We start from the raw sequence: 15,309 nt of genomic DNA, 5'->3' as shown, positions 1-15,309 counted from the left end.
TACAGTGTTGTTGTAAGCAGTTTTCAGAACAGTCTAACAGTACTATTGTTCTGAAATATGCTTACAGTATTTTGGGACAAGTGAAGCTTCCCTTTTGAAAAATATTATTCCGATACACCATGTCGTTTCTTCAGTCGAATCTGCCCAAGGATAAGACGTTTGTCACGGTAGAATGTACCGAGTCACACTTGGCCAACCTGATCAAGTCGCATAAATATGCTATAAGGTCGGAGCTGATAGCTGTAAACTATGATGGCCAGCTCAACGGAGAAGTAGACTTTGACTCAATATCTACCTTCCAGGCAAAGATAAATCTCAAACAATTGCTTGAATCTGTTATAACTATCGTGAAGAAGGACTATCTATCACTAGTACTACTTTCTGGATCACGTTCAAATGCAGATTTGGATGCCATACCCGTGCTAGGCATATGTGATAAAGAATTGCACTTATCGCTACCCAAACGCGAATATGAGAGAACTGGTATTCAAGGACGAAAAATCGACGGAAGAGGGCTGATTGTGGTCCAATTGGATAGCGAAAATGTCCAATCGAAAAGAGACTTGCAGAAACTCGCAGAAAGATGCGGTGATATGGAATTTGAAGTTCGAGTTTCAGTAGATGGTGCTCACGAGGATGATATCACAGCCTTGACAAGGCTTTTTGGTCCGCGGAAGAGCCTGCATGTTGAAACTATTGTAGACGAAGTCTATGTTCCAACTCAAGGAAATAGCACAGGCATTGAAGAGAAGGCTGTTGAAAACGATACATTCTTCTTGAACGAAATATATGAGTGGCTGGGACTTGCCAGCCTGGGGTCTGACCGAATACGGGTCAAGGCTGAAAAAGTGGATGCATACGTTTGCGCATATGAAGTCAGCGAGCCAGTTGAGGGCAAGCTCCAACGGCTGACTTTTAGTGGACTCGTACCAAGGTCGTTCATTAATAGGGCTTTGGTACCAGTTCTCGAACGGTCTGCCTCTCTAATTGCATTGAACACCATTGGTCACCCAGATTCTCCTATCGCCTGGAAGTCGACTCCACACAGACTTGTCGCTGGCTCCGGAAGCAACAATTATACTGTACTCAAAGTCAACGGATGTTATATCTCCTACAAACACTTAACGGGAGGCGATCTTTAAACAAGATGCAATAAACCACAATCGCATTTGGTGGGATTTATAGAAGCGAATAATGGTACAACCTTGAATGGTCACTGGAGATTATCATCCTATTTACAGTCTAAGTTATTACAAGTTCATTAGTTTGGCTGTCGAGCGTTCTCCCTTCGCCCCACCTCTACCTCTTCTAGTTCTTCTTGAAGCTCCTCTTCAAGCTCTTCTTCAAGCTCCTCTTCCTCCTTAATCTCTTCTTCAGTCAGTCTAGGATTTCGCCTAATAGGCTCCTCCTCCTTATTTCGTAACAGCTGAGATAGCGCACTGTCTGGATTAGCATAGAGCTCAGCGAATCGACCATACTCGGCCACTCCTCCGTCAGAAGAGAGCACAATGATATGCTCGCTTCGTCTAATGGTGCTAAATTTGTGAGCGATGCAAATAACAGTGGAAAGACCACTGTCGCTTCGCTTGCCGCTCGATTTCACGCCAACGCCAGCCTCGGCCATTAGTTTAATCAGCGTCTCATTTACAGCGCTTTCAGACTCGGCATCCAATGCAGAAGTAGCCTCGTCCAGAATGAGAATAGACGGATTCTTGATAAGCGCCCGGGCAATGGCGATTCGCTGCTTCTGTCCGCCACTGAGCTGCGCACCTCGGGCGCCGACATAGGTGTCAATGCCGTCTGGGAAGTCAGAAATGAACCCGCAGTTGGCTCGAATGGCCGCCTGGATAATCTCCGACCGCGTGGCGCTGAGCTGTCCGTACGCAATGTTATCAGCAATCGTACCACTGAACAGCACCGGCTCCTGCGCAACCACGCCAATTTGTCGTCTCAGCGATTTCAAGTTGACGTCACGAATGTCCTGGTCGCCAATAAGAATTCGGCCCTCAATTGGGTCATAGAATCTCAGCAAAAGAGAGGTGATAGTCGACTTGCCGCCACCAGACGGACCGACAATACAGACGTTACTGCCGGGCGGGATGGTGAACGACATGTCGTGGAATATAGTCACGGCCGGTCGCGTCGGATAGGCGAACTTGACGTTTTTAAACGTAATTGGAGCACGCCCGGTGACCAGCTTCTGGCCCATCGTCGGCTTAATCGATGGTTCCCGGTCCATAAGCTCAAACACTCGCGAGGACGCACCCAAGCCCTTCATAAGCTCGCCGTAGAAAGACGCGATACCATAGGCTGACATGCCTGCATAACCAGTGTACATGGTAAAGGTAGTGAGTTCACCGACTGTCATGGAACCGCTAGTAACGAGACCGCTACCAATGGCCAACATGGTGAGAACAGTGATGTTTCCAATGACACCAGAGATACCAAAGTACAAACCAGCAGCCTGGGCCTCCTTCTTGCCAATGGAGAACACATTCCTGATCTTACCGTTGTAAAGGTTCATCTCCTTGACTTCTCCAGCAAATGCCTGTGCCGTTTTGATATTCGAGAGCCTCTCCTCCGAAACCTTGGTCATGGAACCAATAGCGTGCTGGAGGTCTCGCGACAACTGTCGAAGTCTTCTGCCATATATCCAGCTACCAGACACAGCCAGAGGCACAAGAACCAGAATAATGCTCGTCAGCTGGGTCGAAGTATAGCACATCATACCAACGGCAGCACTACACATAAGCGTGCTCCGCAACCCGTCCGAAACGTTCTGGGTCAGCGATTTGGCAACAATGTTGACATCACTAGACAGACGCGAGATCAAATCACCGACTCGGTTAGCGTCAAAGAACTCTGCATCCTGGGTAATTGTGCGCTTATACAGCCGCGATCTCAATCGAGCTACGAGCCGCTCACCAGTAGTTCTAAGCAGTACGACCCGTCCATAGTTAGCGAGACCGCCAATGACGAAGAAGGTACCCAATCCCATGTAGAAGTACGTCAGAGGTATGCCCATGACTGCCTTTTCTGCTCCATCGGGCTGGTTAGCCGCGTCGAGGATCTTACCAATCAAAGTAGGCAAAGATACAGCGACGCTAGATGAGATGATAAGGCACAGAATGGCAAAACTCAACGGTACCCGCTCCCTTTTGACGAGCTCAAAGAGCCGCCAAAGGTCCTTCATGCCTCCATGGCCCTTGGAATCTGTTCCCTTGCCATTTTTCTTAGAAAGCCGGGCAGCCAGGTTGATCTGGGACGCCTTGTGGGCTTTTTCAGACTTGCCCAGAAACAGTTCATGTTCCTCGGGAGTCACAGACGGTTGGTCCGTCTTCTCCTCGGTCGGCTGAGGAGACTTGGTCTGTTCAGAAGCGTAAAACCTGACAGGAGCTCTATTAGACGCTCCCAGGAAGCCGCTTTGAAGTAGAACGGCTGGTCTGGATCGCCAAGCGAGCCCCGAGAGCGGGCGAAGCTGGGCTTTGGCGATTCCGAACACGGCACCCGAGGAGCGCAAAGGCATGTGCCTCAGGGCCAAGTGCCGCGTCGCTAGCAAAAACGGCATTTTCGTGTGGTTCCGCTAACCTCTCTGGCAAAAGCTTTGATTTGATGACGCTTTCTCGGAAACTCGGAAGACACACACTCCCACGCATACCACCTCTAACAGTCCCAACTATTGCGTTGGTCGGATCCGGTCTCCTTTACGACTACAAAATATACAATTGACTACGGAAAACAAAGAATTAGGTGATGTCGGTATCATGGTGGTGTCATCTGTTGATATCGCGGATAAGGTTTGGTCATCCTACCATGTTGTGATACGATAAAAAGATATCTACGAAATACTGTGAAAGGCAATGCAATGTTGTTTTCTTAGTTTATACACGTAACAACCCCATTTAACAGTTGAGGCACAACAATGGCCTGTTTAGTGGTCACCCTTGGTGACAGAAAGGAGCTCTGGCTCAAGCTCTATTTCTTAATTAGTATTCCGAATCTCCACACACATGTTTTTCTCAATACTTACGCTGACCCTTCTCCCATCGAGCAGCCTTGGTATCAATTCGGTTAAGTCGCTCCTGAGTAACTCGCTTGTCCTCCTTCAAGGCAAGTCGGAGAATTCGAGCACCAACGGCGGCGTATCGGTTGTAACTTTAACCATTTGTTAGTCTCACCATTCCTTCTCTCTGCTTTTCTTCATCCAAACACATGCGAAAGGATCGCATGAGTCAACATGGCGTATACTTACGTGAATCCAGCGGATCTCCAGTAAGAGGCAGGCATCTTTTATTCTTCTATTTTGGAACGTTGGAATTGGAATTTCAACAGCAGTGTCGTGGGTTGGGTGGATAATTTTCGAGGCGCTGGGAGCACGCCGCGGCGACCAATAAGCGAGTCGCATTTCAAAAGCGTGACTTTCACGTGATTTGTGTCACGTGGCTCAGCCGCACGGTGAAAAATTCGTGACGCGGATCTCCGCCGTATTATCGATAACGCAGATCAGCGACAAATTTATTCCTGATCTCTTTTATACCAAGTAAAACGGACGATATGACTAAAGATAAGAAGCCGGTGAGAAGGGCGGCCAAGTCTACCCTTGATTATTATCACCCTCTGGGCTCTGAAGACGCCCAGGCGCGGATGGAGGCTGCGGTGGGCTTGCTGAAGGACCTCGAGGCTAAGGACTCGGACGAGGAGTGGGACTATGCATTCAAGCGTCTTCTTAGGGGCCTGGCCAGCTCGAGCCGGGAAAGCCGTGTCGGGTTCTCAATGGCCCTTTCTGAGCTTCTGTCGAGTCGTCAGGATAAGATCTCTGTCACCCAGTACCTTGATATGATGGACACGCACTTCAAGACCACGAAAAGCGCGTCTGGGCACGAGGAGCGGGCAGTCAGTTTCGGTATTCTATTTGCAATTGAGACGCTGACAAAAAGTCCGCTTTTGGCCAAAAAAGAGACTACTCTGGAAGAATTCAAGCGAGTAATTGACGCTACTCTGGCTCTGGCCGTTAAGAAGAACTGGCTTCGGGAGCTGTGTTTCTTTGCATTGTGCGAATTGTTCACTACCGAACCAACCAGAAAAGGCACTAAGCTTGAAAGTGCGTCTTTCGATCTACAAGATGCTCTTGAATACGTGCTTACCAAGGTTCACGAGATGGATCTGACTCTGACCTCGGAAGGCATTGCGCTCTATCTCGTCGCCCCTAAGCACGAGCGGGCATCTATCAAGCTAGACGAGTCGAAGAAGTGCTGGAAGGATAATGACCCACTAGACAAGCGAAACCTGACTACACTGGCCAAGGCCCTTAAGGAGGTTCCAGTCGACGAAGATGCAAAAACACAAAAGGGCAACTGGAAGCCAACGCTGAACTTCGTATGGGGCAAGCTTCTTGAACAGTTCCTCAACGCCAGCAGCAGCAGCAGCAGCCCAATTGGCGATGATAATAATGATGAAGATGACGATGAGCACAAAAGCAAGAAGCGAAAGAAGGACAAGAAGGACAAGAAGAACAAGAAAAAGAAGGAAAAGCCAGAAAATGAGTCCAATGTACTGACCTTTGATGAATTCTGGAGAGTGGTTATAGACGAGGGCCTTCTCTCCAGTTTTTCGTCTCAAGAGCGAAAATATTGGGCATTCGAGATCTTCACTCTCTACATCCAGCACGTTTCATCTCCAGAGATGGTCAATTCTATGCTCAGCCCGAACCTTTTGCGGACCGTTATCAACCACGCGTCTAACGCCGATAGAATGCTTAACCGTGCCGCTAAGCGCCTGCTTGCTGCACTTGCCGAGTCTGCCAAATCCAAGCCGCAAATTGCCGTCACTGTCATCAAGTCGCTGCTTTTGTCGAAGTCGGGTTCTCCTAACTTTGACAAACTGACCAAAACCAAGACTGTTGAGAGCATCATCCCCGCAGTCCCAGCATCCGACTTGCCCGCATTGATCTCTCTCTTTGAGGACATTTTCGTTACTCCAGAGCAGAAGGGCGAGGAGATGGAAGAAAAACAGGTGATTCTGCGACGAAACTGGGCAATTGACCACATTCTCGGTCTCGTTAGAGTTCTTGTGAAGAAGACTGAGAATGATGATCAGACTCAGAAGGGCCTCGAGGCTGTTATTAAGTTCCTTGTCCAAGCGGGATACTTTAAGGACGTTGTAAAAGCCACTCCGCCTCTTGTCGAGCGTACCGTCGAAGTTGTTCACCAGAGGTTGAACTCCATCATTTCTCTGACCGTCGGAATTAAGCGAAAGGATGGTTATTCCTGGAGCTATTATGCACTTAAACAGATTACCGGCCTTGAAGAGGCTGATAAAACCCTTCGATCTGATTTCGAGGGCGACTTACTGGCTGCCAAGAACAAGGCTGTTTCTACGGTCGAAAAAGTTCGCCGAAAGCGTGATTCGTCTCCTCATGTGGATAATACGCAGTTGGAAGCCTTTGAGTTGCTATTTTCTCTCGTCTTGCTTCAGGTATACTCTGCTGATGCCGACGCGGCAATGATTCTTGACGAATTGCAGTTGTGCTATAACAGCATTGTAAGCAAGGAAAAGGCGTCTGAAGCTGACGTTGACGACGTTGATGCGAGCCAAGTGCTTACCGAGATTCTCTTGACATTCCTTTCTCGACAGAGCGCGCTGCTGCGAAAGGTGTCCGAAACTGTATGGGAGACCTTCGCTTCTCAGGTTTCGCAGCAGAGTTTGGACCTCTTCTTTGACGTTCTCAACACCAAGGAGAGCCAGGAGGGCCAGCGAGAGATGTTTGAGAATCTGGATGAGATGGATGTTGATGAAGATGAAGACGAGGAAAACGAGGACGACGAGGAGGAAAGCGATGACGAGGATGAGGAGAGTGAAGACGAGGAGAGTGAAGACGAGGAGAGCGATGATGGCGATGATTCTGATGAGTCTGATGAGGACAAAAAGGCCATCCTTGAGGCTGAGCAGGCTGCCAATAAGGCACTTGCTGAAGCACTGCAAGTCGATGCACTTGATGAAGGAGGCATGGATGATGGGGACGATGAGGAGTCTATGGACGATGAGCAAATGGCTGCCCTTGATGAGCAATTGTCGGCAATTTTCAAGGAACGACAGGCTGTTCTCAACGCTCATAAGAAGTCGGATGGCCCGAACAAGAAGAAGGAGGGCAAGCAGGCGAAGCAGAATGTTATTCAATTCAAGGCCCGCGTTCTTGATCTGTTGGATATCTATATCAAGAAGCAGCCTCAGAACGCCGCTGTCCTGTCTATTATTGTTCCACTGCTCCAGTTGATGAAAACCACCAGTGATAAGACTTTGGTTGATAAAGCTCACCAGACGTTGCGAAACAAGCTGTGCAAGATAAAGCCGCTTCCAGTTCTTTCCGACGAAGATGCATCTGCCGATGTGGTTGCTATTTTGGAGCAGATCCATGAACAGGCCAGATCATCCGGATCTAAAGTGCACTCGTTGGCGTGCAACCAGGCGTCAGTGTTTATCACCAAGGTTTTGTTAAACTTCTCAAAGGATACAGCAGAGGCTATCAGCAATGTTTATGCCGCAACCATCAAGGATCTCTTGGAGAATAAAGCATCCAGGGCCAATCCTACGCTACTTATTGACCTCGCCAATTGGATCTCTTCCGTCAAGAAAAACTAACTTATAGACTTGTACAATAGATGCTAATGATGCTTAATACACCAGCTGTAAATTGGGCAAAAACTATGCCATCCACTACCCCAAGGCTACGGGACCAGATATTATGAATCGATTCCAATTAGTGTATTTACATTGTATAGCAACTCATATTTTTTTGGTTCACATCCCCTAGTTGTACAGCAATAAATAGTCATCACACTTGTAGTATACCCCCCTCAAGTTAAATAACATTCAAGTTCTTTGCAGGATGTTCCGCATTTTGTCCCTGCTCATTCCTCTTTCGGTCCGTCTCAATTCGAGCACTAATAAGATAAATGGCCACCTGGTTGGATTCAGGCGTTCCCACAATATGGATTAATCGCTGGTTCCTCTCGTTGAGCGTGTCCTCAACCTTCACCTTGGATCCGCTGAAATGTCTAATGTCTTTGATTTTCTGACCCCCTTTGCCAATAACACTTCCAACATATTCGTTGGGGATATACACCTCTTGGCTATAGTTCTGCTGGCCCGGAGGAGCCGCTCTGGCGGCCGCCTGTGCTTCCTGGAGGGACGGAATCATGGCATCTGGAGGAGCTGGGGGTGAGATTCTGTTGTCGCCGTACCTATTCGAGGGGTTGGTATAAGACGGAGCACTCGACTGGTAGTAGGGCTGGGGTCCAACTCGATGAGATGGACCAGCTCCCATCATGCCACCGCCATACGCATCGCCGTAATATCCGCTATCTGAGGGAGCAATTGGATTTGAATGGGACTGCATGTTAGACATGCCGCTTCCGTCCCATTTACCACCACCACCACCTCCTCCTCCTCCATGATGCGATCCCCGCGATTGCTTCATTGCCGCAGCTGGATCGTACTGCTGTTGGCGCGCATTCGAGAGGTACTCCTTGTGCTGAAGATAGGTCGTAGCGATATAGTACACAGCGATGTGGATGGCATCAGCTACACCTTGGACAACTAAAATACGGTCGGTCGAGAGAGGCAGTTGCTGTTCGTGTGCCCTCAGTTTAGCCGCAGATACTTCTTCAATCTCTCGGAATTTAGACCCGCCCTTGCCAATAAGAGCACCCATCATTGTATGCGGCATGAGGATGCGCATATTGAACGGGCGAGCATCCGGCGAGGACGGCTTATCGAATGGCTCTTCGAATAGTGTCCGCGCAATTAGCCCTGCCGCCTTGGCAACAAACTCAGCAGGGCCCCGAACGTTGACTACGCGCTCTTGAATCCCGGGGACGTTTTCGCTAACATTCAGCTTGGCATTCGAGGCATCCCGGATTCTAGCAATTGAAGAGCCCTTTTTACCCAGAATTGCAACAGCCTCTCTCGTCGACACAAGAATACGCAGATGGATGAAAGTCGGATTCTGCGATGCACCGCCATTGTTACCCTGGTGACCCCGGGGATGGTGACCTCTGTGGTGATTTCTCGAGTATGAACCACCAGCACTGGCTGAGCTACGCATAGAATTTACCACTGAAGATATTTCTGCCAGGTTTTCGTGGCTGAGAGTCGATGGAACTCCCGATTGAGCTAGCTCATAGTCATTCGACTGATTCTCATCGTGTTTTTCAAAATCTCCTCCTTCGTTCCGTTCTTCGGCCTTCTCGTCTTTATTTGCAACCTCCGTCTCTTGCTGCTCGATTGTAATCGATTCAGCCGGTACTTCTTCGTTTGATACTTCGGCGACCTCCTGTTCAGAGCTTAGAGGCAGAGTAGGCTGTAATTCGCCGGTATCTACAGCAGCCCGTTTTGGCTGCACGACCTCGTGATCCTCCGAAACGGATCCTTTACGCTTTACCATGGTTCTACCTAGTGTTTTTTATCAATATGAGGTCCGCTCAAATCAATGCCGTGTAATTGTAACAACCGAACAAAAGCCAAAGGTCGCTCCAAATAAATGAAAACCAACCGGTGAATCAAATCTTTTTCCGGTGTACTCGAAATCAACCGAAATGCTCGAATACCCTCTTTTTTTTTTGCGGACGAAGCTTCGCTGCGTAAGAAAGCACAAGTGTGTGGATAGTGTGTGGTTAATGTGCGGAGCGGGTTTCGATGGACACCACCGACCGACGACGCGTGTATAAAATTCAGACGGAACTCCGAGGCAAGCCTGTGCAACTACTATCGTGGTCATCGAAGGAACTACGGTTATTTTTTTTCTGGACGAAAAGATGGCGGAAGAAGTCAGAGAAGCCCATCCTCGAGTCGATCCAGATGAGGAGGAGTACAGAGAGTCAGAAGACGAGGACTTTAATCCGGAACAAGAGGGTGTCGTCAACGAAGACGAGGAAGAAGGCGATGATGATGAGGCTTTCGAGGAGCCCGATGATGAGGAAGATAAGAAGAACCTCAAAACATACGAGGACGTACAGGGGACTGGCCTCATCAAGACGCGAGCACAGAGAGAGCTAGAGGCCAGGCAAGAGAAACAGTATAAACTAAGCGAGAAGAGCAATATTGATGTCGATGCCATGTGGAAGAGCATGAACGCGTCTTCCTCCATCCTGGCGGCTACAGACGAAAAGAAAGAGGATATAAGCAACGGATCCAAGCCCAGTGCAATTGCATCCGATGAGATCACTATCAAAAGAACGTACAAGTTCGCAGGCGAAGTTGTTACCGAAGAAAAGACGGTCAAGGCCGACTCGGCCGAAGCCAAGGCCTATCTAGCGCAGCTGGATAAAAAAGAGCCGCACCCAAGTGAAAAGCAGAAAGAAGAAGTAGCGAAAAAACCACTAAAGGGGCCAAGAAGGAAAAAGAGGTCTTCAATTGAGGCCGAACTCAATGCAGCAAAGCCAAAAAAGATGAACACACTTGAGAAAAGCCGCCTCGACTGGGCTGGGTTCGTGGACAAGGAGGGCATCCATGATGAGCTGAAGCACCACAACAAGGGTGGCTACCTTCACCAACAGGACTTCCTCAATATGGTGGACCAGAGGCTGGATCAGGATTATAAAGAAGGCCGCAAGAAGGCGTCCCAGTCTAAGCCATAGTAACTACTAACACACGCATCATAATACAGGCGTATTTTCTACGAAAAGTTGCAATGATCTTTCTATATAGATTTAAAGGCGAGGTACGTCCTTATAACGACACTCGCTTCGCAATGGGGCCAAAAGGGCCTTTGGCCCGGCTTTTATAGTATTTTACCGCGTGGTCGGAAAACCTTACCCTGATGAAGATATTGCATCGGTTGCCCCAGCAACGCCTTGCCATTGCACCTCTATGTAGTGAATAATTGTCATGAAATTGTGTAGTCAATTAATGTCATTAAGACTATATAGTCTGTGTGCGTGTATAATTAATGAGTGTCTAATAGAAAATGGCGGGTTATAGATGGGGTACGCCAAGAGCCGTGAAGATGAGACTGACAATACTCGTAACTCCCTCTCCAAGCACCAGTCCGCTGGAAAGGATAATGAGCCAGACCTTGTCGGTGTGGCCGGAAGTGTCGTACCAGTTTGCAATGCATCCACCAATAAATCGTGCCAGGGTGAAGCTTGGCACATTGTAAATGCCAATTCCTACTGCCACGCCACTGGGGATGTACTTGACCCACGGCCGGTGGGACCAAATAACGCGAATGGCAGCGAGAATGGCGAAAATAGCCCCAAACAGATAAGCAAAGGTATCGACATGGGGTGGCAGGCCGTCTCCTGTTACCAGTCGGGAGCAGTCGATCCAGATGACTGCTGTTGGGATCCTAAACAGATGGCCAGGAATGTCGTAGACAGTATCGTAGAGCCTGTAGATCAACGATGAAAGCACTACACTCCATGTCGAACCAATCATCTGGGCGACAAACTGGGCCTTCGGCGAGGCACCAATTAAGTGTCCTGTCTTGAGGTCCTGCATAAGGTCGCCGGCTTGTTGAGCACCCGCCTCGGTGATGCCACCAGCGACCAGGTTAATAAGCACAGACCCAGGGTGATCTCGCGGAATGACCAGCGCAAACAGTACCTGCGAAATCTTGCCAATACCAGAGACAGGATTCAAGTCCGTTTCGCCCAATGCCCGGATAGCCAGTACCGACAGGAATAGAGCCAACACTACTGCCATCAGCGTTGCATACACAGGGACCAGGCCGTCAAAGACATAATGGGTTGTGCCGATACACGCAATAAGCGACAGGCCCAAACCAATTAATGCAACTTTGTAAGAAACTTCGTGTCCCTCCTCCTCGTCATATTCTTCTTCATCGTCAAAGTCATCGTCACCCTCATTGTCTTCGTCATCGCCAATGCTAATTGTGCTCGACTCTCTTGAGCCAGACAAAGCGCGGTATTTGTGGTAATGCGGTTTCAATAACGAATAGAGGGATTTTGCAGAGATGGCGATAAAAGACACAACTGCATCGGCAACCATAACGGCAAGCGACACCCACAGGATCCACCCTTGGGCGCCAGTCTTCCAATCGTCAATAGGGCCTACAGCCCACCCGTTATGGTACGCCAAGGGAGCGAGCACGGCCCACCCCAAAACAGCTCCAAGCAACATGGAGGAGACGGTCGGAAGCCCTATGATGATTCCCTGACCGACGTATGCCGGAGAAGGCTGGAAGGTCCACAGCCAGTGCTTGGCGAGGTAGTTTCCAAACAGCGGTAGGTCACGGAGGATTGGCACAAAATATGCCGCAAGAGTGTATAGACTTGAGAAGGTGAAGCAGCTGGTCAAGACACCAATGTTTTTCTCATAAAACTCTTCGTCGTGCTCAATCTCTTCTGGTACTTCTGGGTGGTGGTGGTGGTGGTGGTGATGATGCTCCTCTTCGTCACGGGGTTCTTCATGATGACTTTTAGGCGAATTGTCGAGCTCGTCCTCATTACACAACCTCGTCTTGTGTAACACAGTAATGAGGATGGCGGTAGCGGTCCCGGACGGGAACCTGAGCTTTTCACGCCGAATGATCTGGGTCCTGAGCAGCACCGCGAAGAATACGCCAAAGAAGGCCAAACCCGCGCTCCACACCATAGCCTCGGACATACTGAACCTAAATTTGTGCGGCAAAGCGGCTTCAGCGGGAGTCAGGAACTTTTCAATGGCCGGAATTACCCCGACGAAGCCAAACGCCAGCGGACCAGTGCCCACGGCCACAGCCAGGCTCTGAATGAACACGTTCTCAACGTCGGTGAACGGGTAACTGAGCCGTTTCTGCAGGGACTTGAAGATGGCGAACCCGAGTAGCGAGGACGGCAAGCCCATCATGCTGACCCAGCCGGTCTGCAAACCAAAAAAGAAGTTGGAGAAGAGCACTACTGAGCCAATCGCCAGGCCGGCCGCAATGGCCCGAGGAGTCACCTGCGGCTCATCCAGTTTGGCCCCTTTATACATTTTTTCCCTTGGTCACTTCCTGATAGTTAAAAGGGCTTAATCGATCAAAACAGATGCGAATAAGTCATCTGCTAGCTAGGAATTATCGATACTCGCGATTTCTAAGCAATTCATGCACAGTACAGTACTAACTGCGGCTCTCCGGGGAGGGACTTTTCCAACCTGCATGGTGATGCGCCGCTCCCGCAAGATAAGTTTTTGTCGTGCGGCTGAATCCTCCCAGCCTGAAATTTACTCTACCGCAAAAAAAGGAGGCTGGACTTCAACGCTGTTTGAACTACGTGGACCCAACGTATTGGGGGGGCCAGCCCCCCCAAACCCCCCTGTAGCTCGGCTTCGCCGAGGATCCAATTGTGTTATGACGGGAAGAGGAAGAGTTAAATTTTTTTTAATCAAGATGGCACTTTATCATTCCCCTTGAATACCTGCCGGTGATATTATCGTTTTTTTTTTTTTTTCAGTTTTTCCGTTGTTTTGAACGCGAGCGCGGGCGCCTTTGTCCCAACACGCACCTCACCTCAAACAAGATCTCCCTCGAGAATGCCCCTTAGCCCATATCATCTCATCATCATTTAGCACAGAGTTTGAGTAGCCACAGGCTTCGTGTTTGGAAATAAGAATTAAATTGTTTAAGGAGGCGGGGAGGCCGAGATTGGTCCATTATTTTTTTTTCATCATCCCTCGTATTATCCCTTTAAGCTCGCTCCAAATGAGATCCTGTTACAACCTCTAGCTAGTTCGTAGATAAGGTACCGGCAAGGCGATTTTGTAGATTAGCCAGATTTACAACTGCTGCCAGATTGAAAAGCTATGGGCTTGTTACATTTGTATGTCGTATTTCCATTGTGTCAAACACGGTCCCATACCGTGGTTAGGTCCCTTCCAGCTTAGGGAACAATGAAGTGACGATATCGTGATTTGCCCAACACCACCCAACCAAAAAGACGAAACAAAAAAGGAATGAATAACCTTATAGAAAAGTGTTTTTTTTGCGTCCTGGAGTTATTCGCATGGCGGGAATATGCCCAGGAGGTCGAAGTGGTACAGCTATTTTTACGCGGCGAGATACACACAAACTTTGGTCCCGGAGAAAAAGAAATATCAGACACCAAGCAACATGGCCGATAGACACCACTCGGTGCGGGAAAGACGTGTGTGAGAAAGTGAAGTGATTAGACAGACGTATGTATATAAGGGAGGGCAAAACGGCTTTTTAGAAATAAAATTTGGTCCTGCCATTTAGTTTGATTTTTTTTTCGTTGTATACTCATCCGTTCACCGGTGGTTATCTGGGCCCCTTGAAGCGTTGATAAGTTAATTCAAACATATATATACTGGCATTTTATTCCGTTCTCGAGACCCGATAAATTTTTTTTCCAGTCGACCTAAGGGTATTTTATGAGATGAGCGGATATAGTGTGAACAACCGAGTCGTGGACGCCCATGAATACCTTGATTCGGACCAATTCCGATCGCCGATAGAGCCAGATGTTCTCAACAGCGGCGGCTTGGTCAGCTCGCTGCTGGACCTAGGATACATGGGGATGAAGCTTGTCAGCTGTGTGGCCATTCTCATGGTCTTTGCATTTATTCTCTATTACGCCTGTCTGCTGATATTCTACACGATACGGTTTTTGATCAGATCAAGCCGGTCGGCGTTATCTGCTGCATGCTCACCGCGATATTACGACGAGCCACTTAAAGGAAGCAAAAATTCAGCATCCATTTTGAATAGCATTCGAGGCGGCTCCTGCGCGCCTGTTGAGGACGAAAAGTTTTACTACGACTATGATATTGAGTCGCAACGCCCTCGCGGGTTCCCTACCAGCACGCCTCCTCCAGAACTGTCTCATAGTCCATCGGACTCGGATTCTTTTGAAGCATTTCCGGTGTCGCCGTATTCCAGTTCTCAGGTCACGAAGAAGCGGCCTTCTGCTGGGCTAGACAAGCAGCTCGACTCGAGGCCCCTGGGCTTAAACGCACTTAGAGTATAGCATCTCCCCTCTCGACCCTCTAACTTGACCCCCCCCCCTTTAACAACCTCTTGGCATCATCATTTATTACGTCTAACTATTTTTATTCCTGCGGTTCCGTTTTTAGCATTGATCAACCGACATATCACCAATATAACGCATTTTTATTCAAATCGCTCAAGTAGCTTTTTCAATCTTTTCAAATCGCCTAGATCTTTGATTCTTTCGTATCCGCCCTCAATCCTGCCGTTGGGCGTCTATTCATTCCTTTTCCATATACATTCAGCTAGCCGAGATGTTCGACAAGGAGAGCTGTAAGATGCGCTTATCTCTAAAGTGACATACGCAGGAGGCTGCTACAGAA

The 15,309-nt window shown here is 48.7% G+C and overlaps 8 protein-coding genes across 8 annotated transcripts; 4 read left to right on the top strand and 4 right to left on the bottom strand.

Annotated features, from left to right (window-relative positions):
• Positions 1–119: 119 nt before the first annotated feature.
• Positions 120–1,142, top strand: TRVA0_030S00430 (uncharacterized protein; the record flags this gene model as incomplete). The annotated part of the gene is made up of 1 exon (XM_076685870.1): positions 120–1,142. The coding sequence occupies one exon, from the start codon at positions 120–122 to the stop codon at positions 1,140–1,142; it is 1,023 nt and encodes a 340-aa protein (XP_076539846.1).
• A 119-nt stretch (positions 1,143–1,261) lies between these two features.
• MDL1 (ABC transporter ATP-binding protein) lies at positions 1,262–3,526 on the bottom strand (the record flags this gene model as incomplete). The annotated part of the gene is made up of 1 exon (XM_076685869.1): positions 1,262–3,526. The coding sequence occupies one exon, from the start codon at positions 3,524–3,526 to the stop codon at positions 1,262–1,264; it is 2,265 nt and encodes a 754-aa protein (XP_076539845.1).
• A 405-nt stretch (positions 3,527–3,931) lies between these two features.
• On the bottom strand, positions 3,932–4,287 carry TRVA0_030S00386 (ATP synthase subunit epsilon family protein; the record flags this gene model as incomplete). The annotated part of the gene is made up of 3 exons (XM_076685868.1): positions 3,932–3,975; positions 4,031–4,155; positions 4,253–4,287. The coding sequence occupies 3 exons, from the start codon at positions 4,285–4,287 to the stop codon at positions 3,932–3,934; spliced, it is 204 nt and encodes a 67-aa protein (XP_076539844.1).
• A 267-nt stretch (positions 4,288–4,554) lies between these two features.
• On the top strand, positions 4,555–7,638 carry POL5 (DNA-directed DNA polymerase; the record flags this gene model as incomplete). The annotated part of the gene is made up of 1 exon (XM_076685867.1): positions 4,555–7,638. The coding sequence occupies one exon, from the start codon at positions 4,555–4,557 to the stop codon at positions 7,636–7,638; it is 3,084 nt and encodes a 1,027-aa protein (XP_076539843.1).
• Positions 7,639–7,858: 220 nt separating this feature from the next.
• Positions 7,859–9,442, bottom strand: TRVA0_030S00342 (uncharacterized protein; the record flags this gene model as incomplete). The annotated part of the gene is made up of 1 exon (XM_076685866.1): positions 7,859–9,442. One exon carries the CDS (start codon positions 9,440–9,442, stop codon positions 7,859–7,861), a length of 1,584 nt encoding a protein of 527 aa, XP_076539842.1.
• A 370-nt stretch (positions 9,443–9,812) lies between these two features.
• Positions 9,813–10,634, top strand: SWC5 (BCNT domain-containing protein; the record flags this gene model as incomplete). Its single annotated transcript, XM_076685865.1, has 1 exon — positions 9,813–10,634. One exon carries the CDS (start codon positions 9,813–9,815, stop codon positions 10,632–10,634), a length of 822 nt encoding a protein of 273 aa, XP_076539841.1.
• Positions 10,635–10,971: 337 nt separating this feature from the next.
• On the bottom strand, positions 10,972–12,972 carry TRVA0_030S00298 (uncharacterized protein; the record flags this gene model as incomplete). The annotated part of the gene is made up of 1 exon (XM_076685864.1): positions 10,972–12,972. The coding sequence occupies one exon, from the start codon at positions 12,970–12,972 to the stop codon at positions 10,972–10,974; it is 2,001 nt and encodes a 666-aa protein (XP_076539840.1).
• Positions 12,973–14,375: 1,403 nt separating this feature from the next.
• Positions 14,376–14,966, top strand: TRVA0_030S00276 (uncharacterized protein; the record flags this gene model as incomplete). The annotated part of the gene is made up of 1 exon (XM_076685863.1): positions 14,376–14,966. The coding sequence occupies one exon, from the start codon at positions 14,376–14,378 to the stop codon at positions 14,964–14,966; it is 591 nt and encodes a 196-aa protein (XP_076539839.1).
• Positions 14,967–15,309: the final 343 nt, after the last annotated feature.

This window comes from Trichomonascus vanleenenianus, assembly GCF_965637985.1.
Source record: "Trichomonascus vanleenenianus strain CLIB 3782 genome assembly, contig: TRVA0_030S, whole genome shotgun sequence".
Classification (NCBI taxonomy): Eukaryota; Fungi; Ascomycota; class Dipodascomycetes; order Dipodascales; family Trichomonascaceae; genus Blastobotrys; species Blastobotrys vanleenenianus.
The sequence above is the reverse complement of the archived record's forward strand: the minus strand, read 5'-3'. Positions and strand labels throughout refer to the sequence as shown.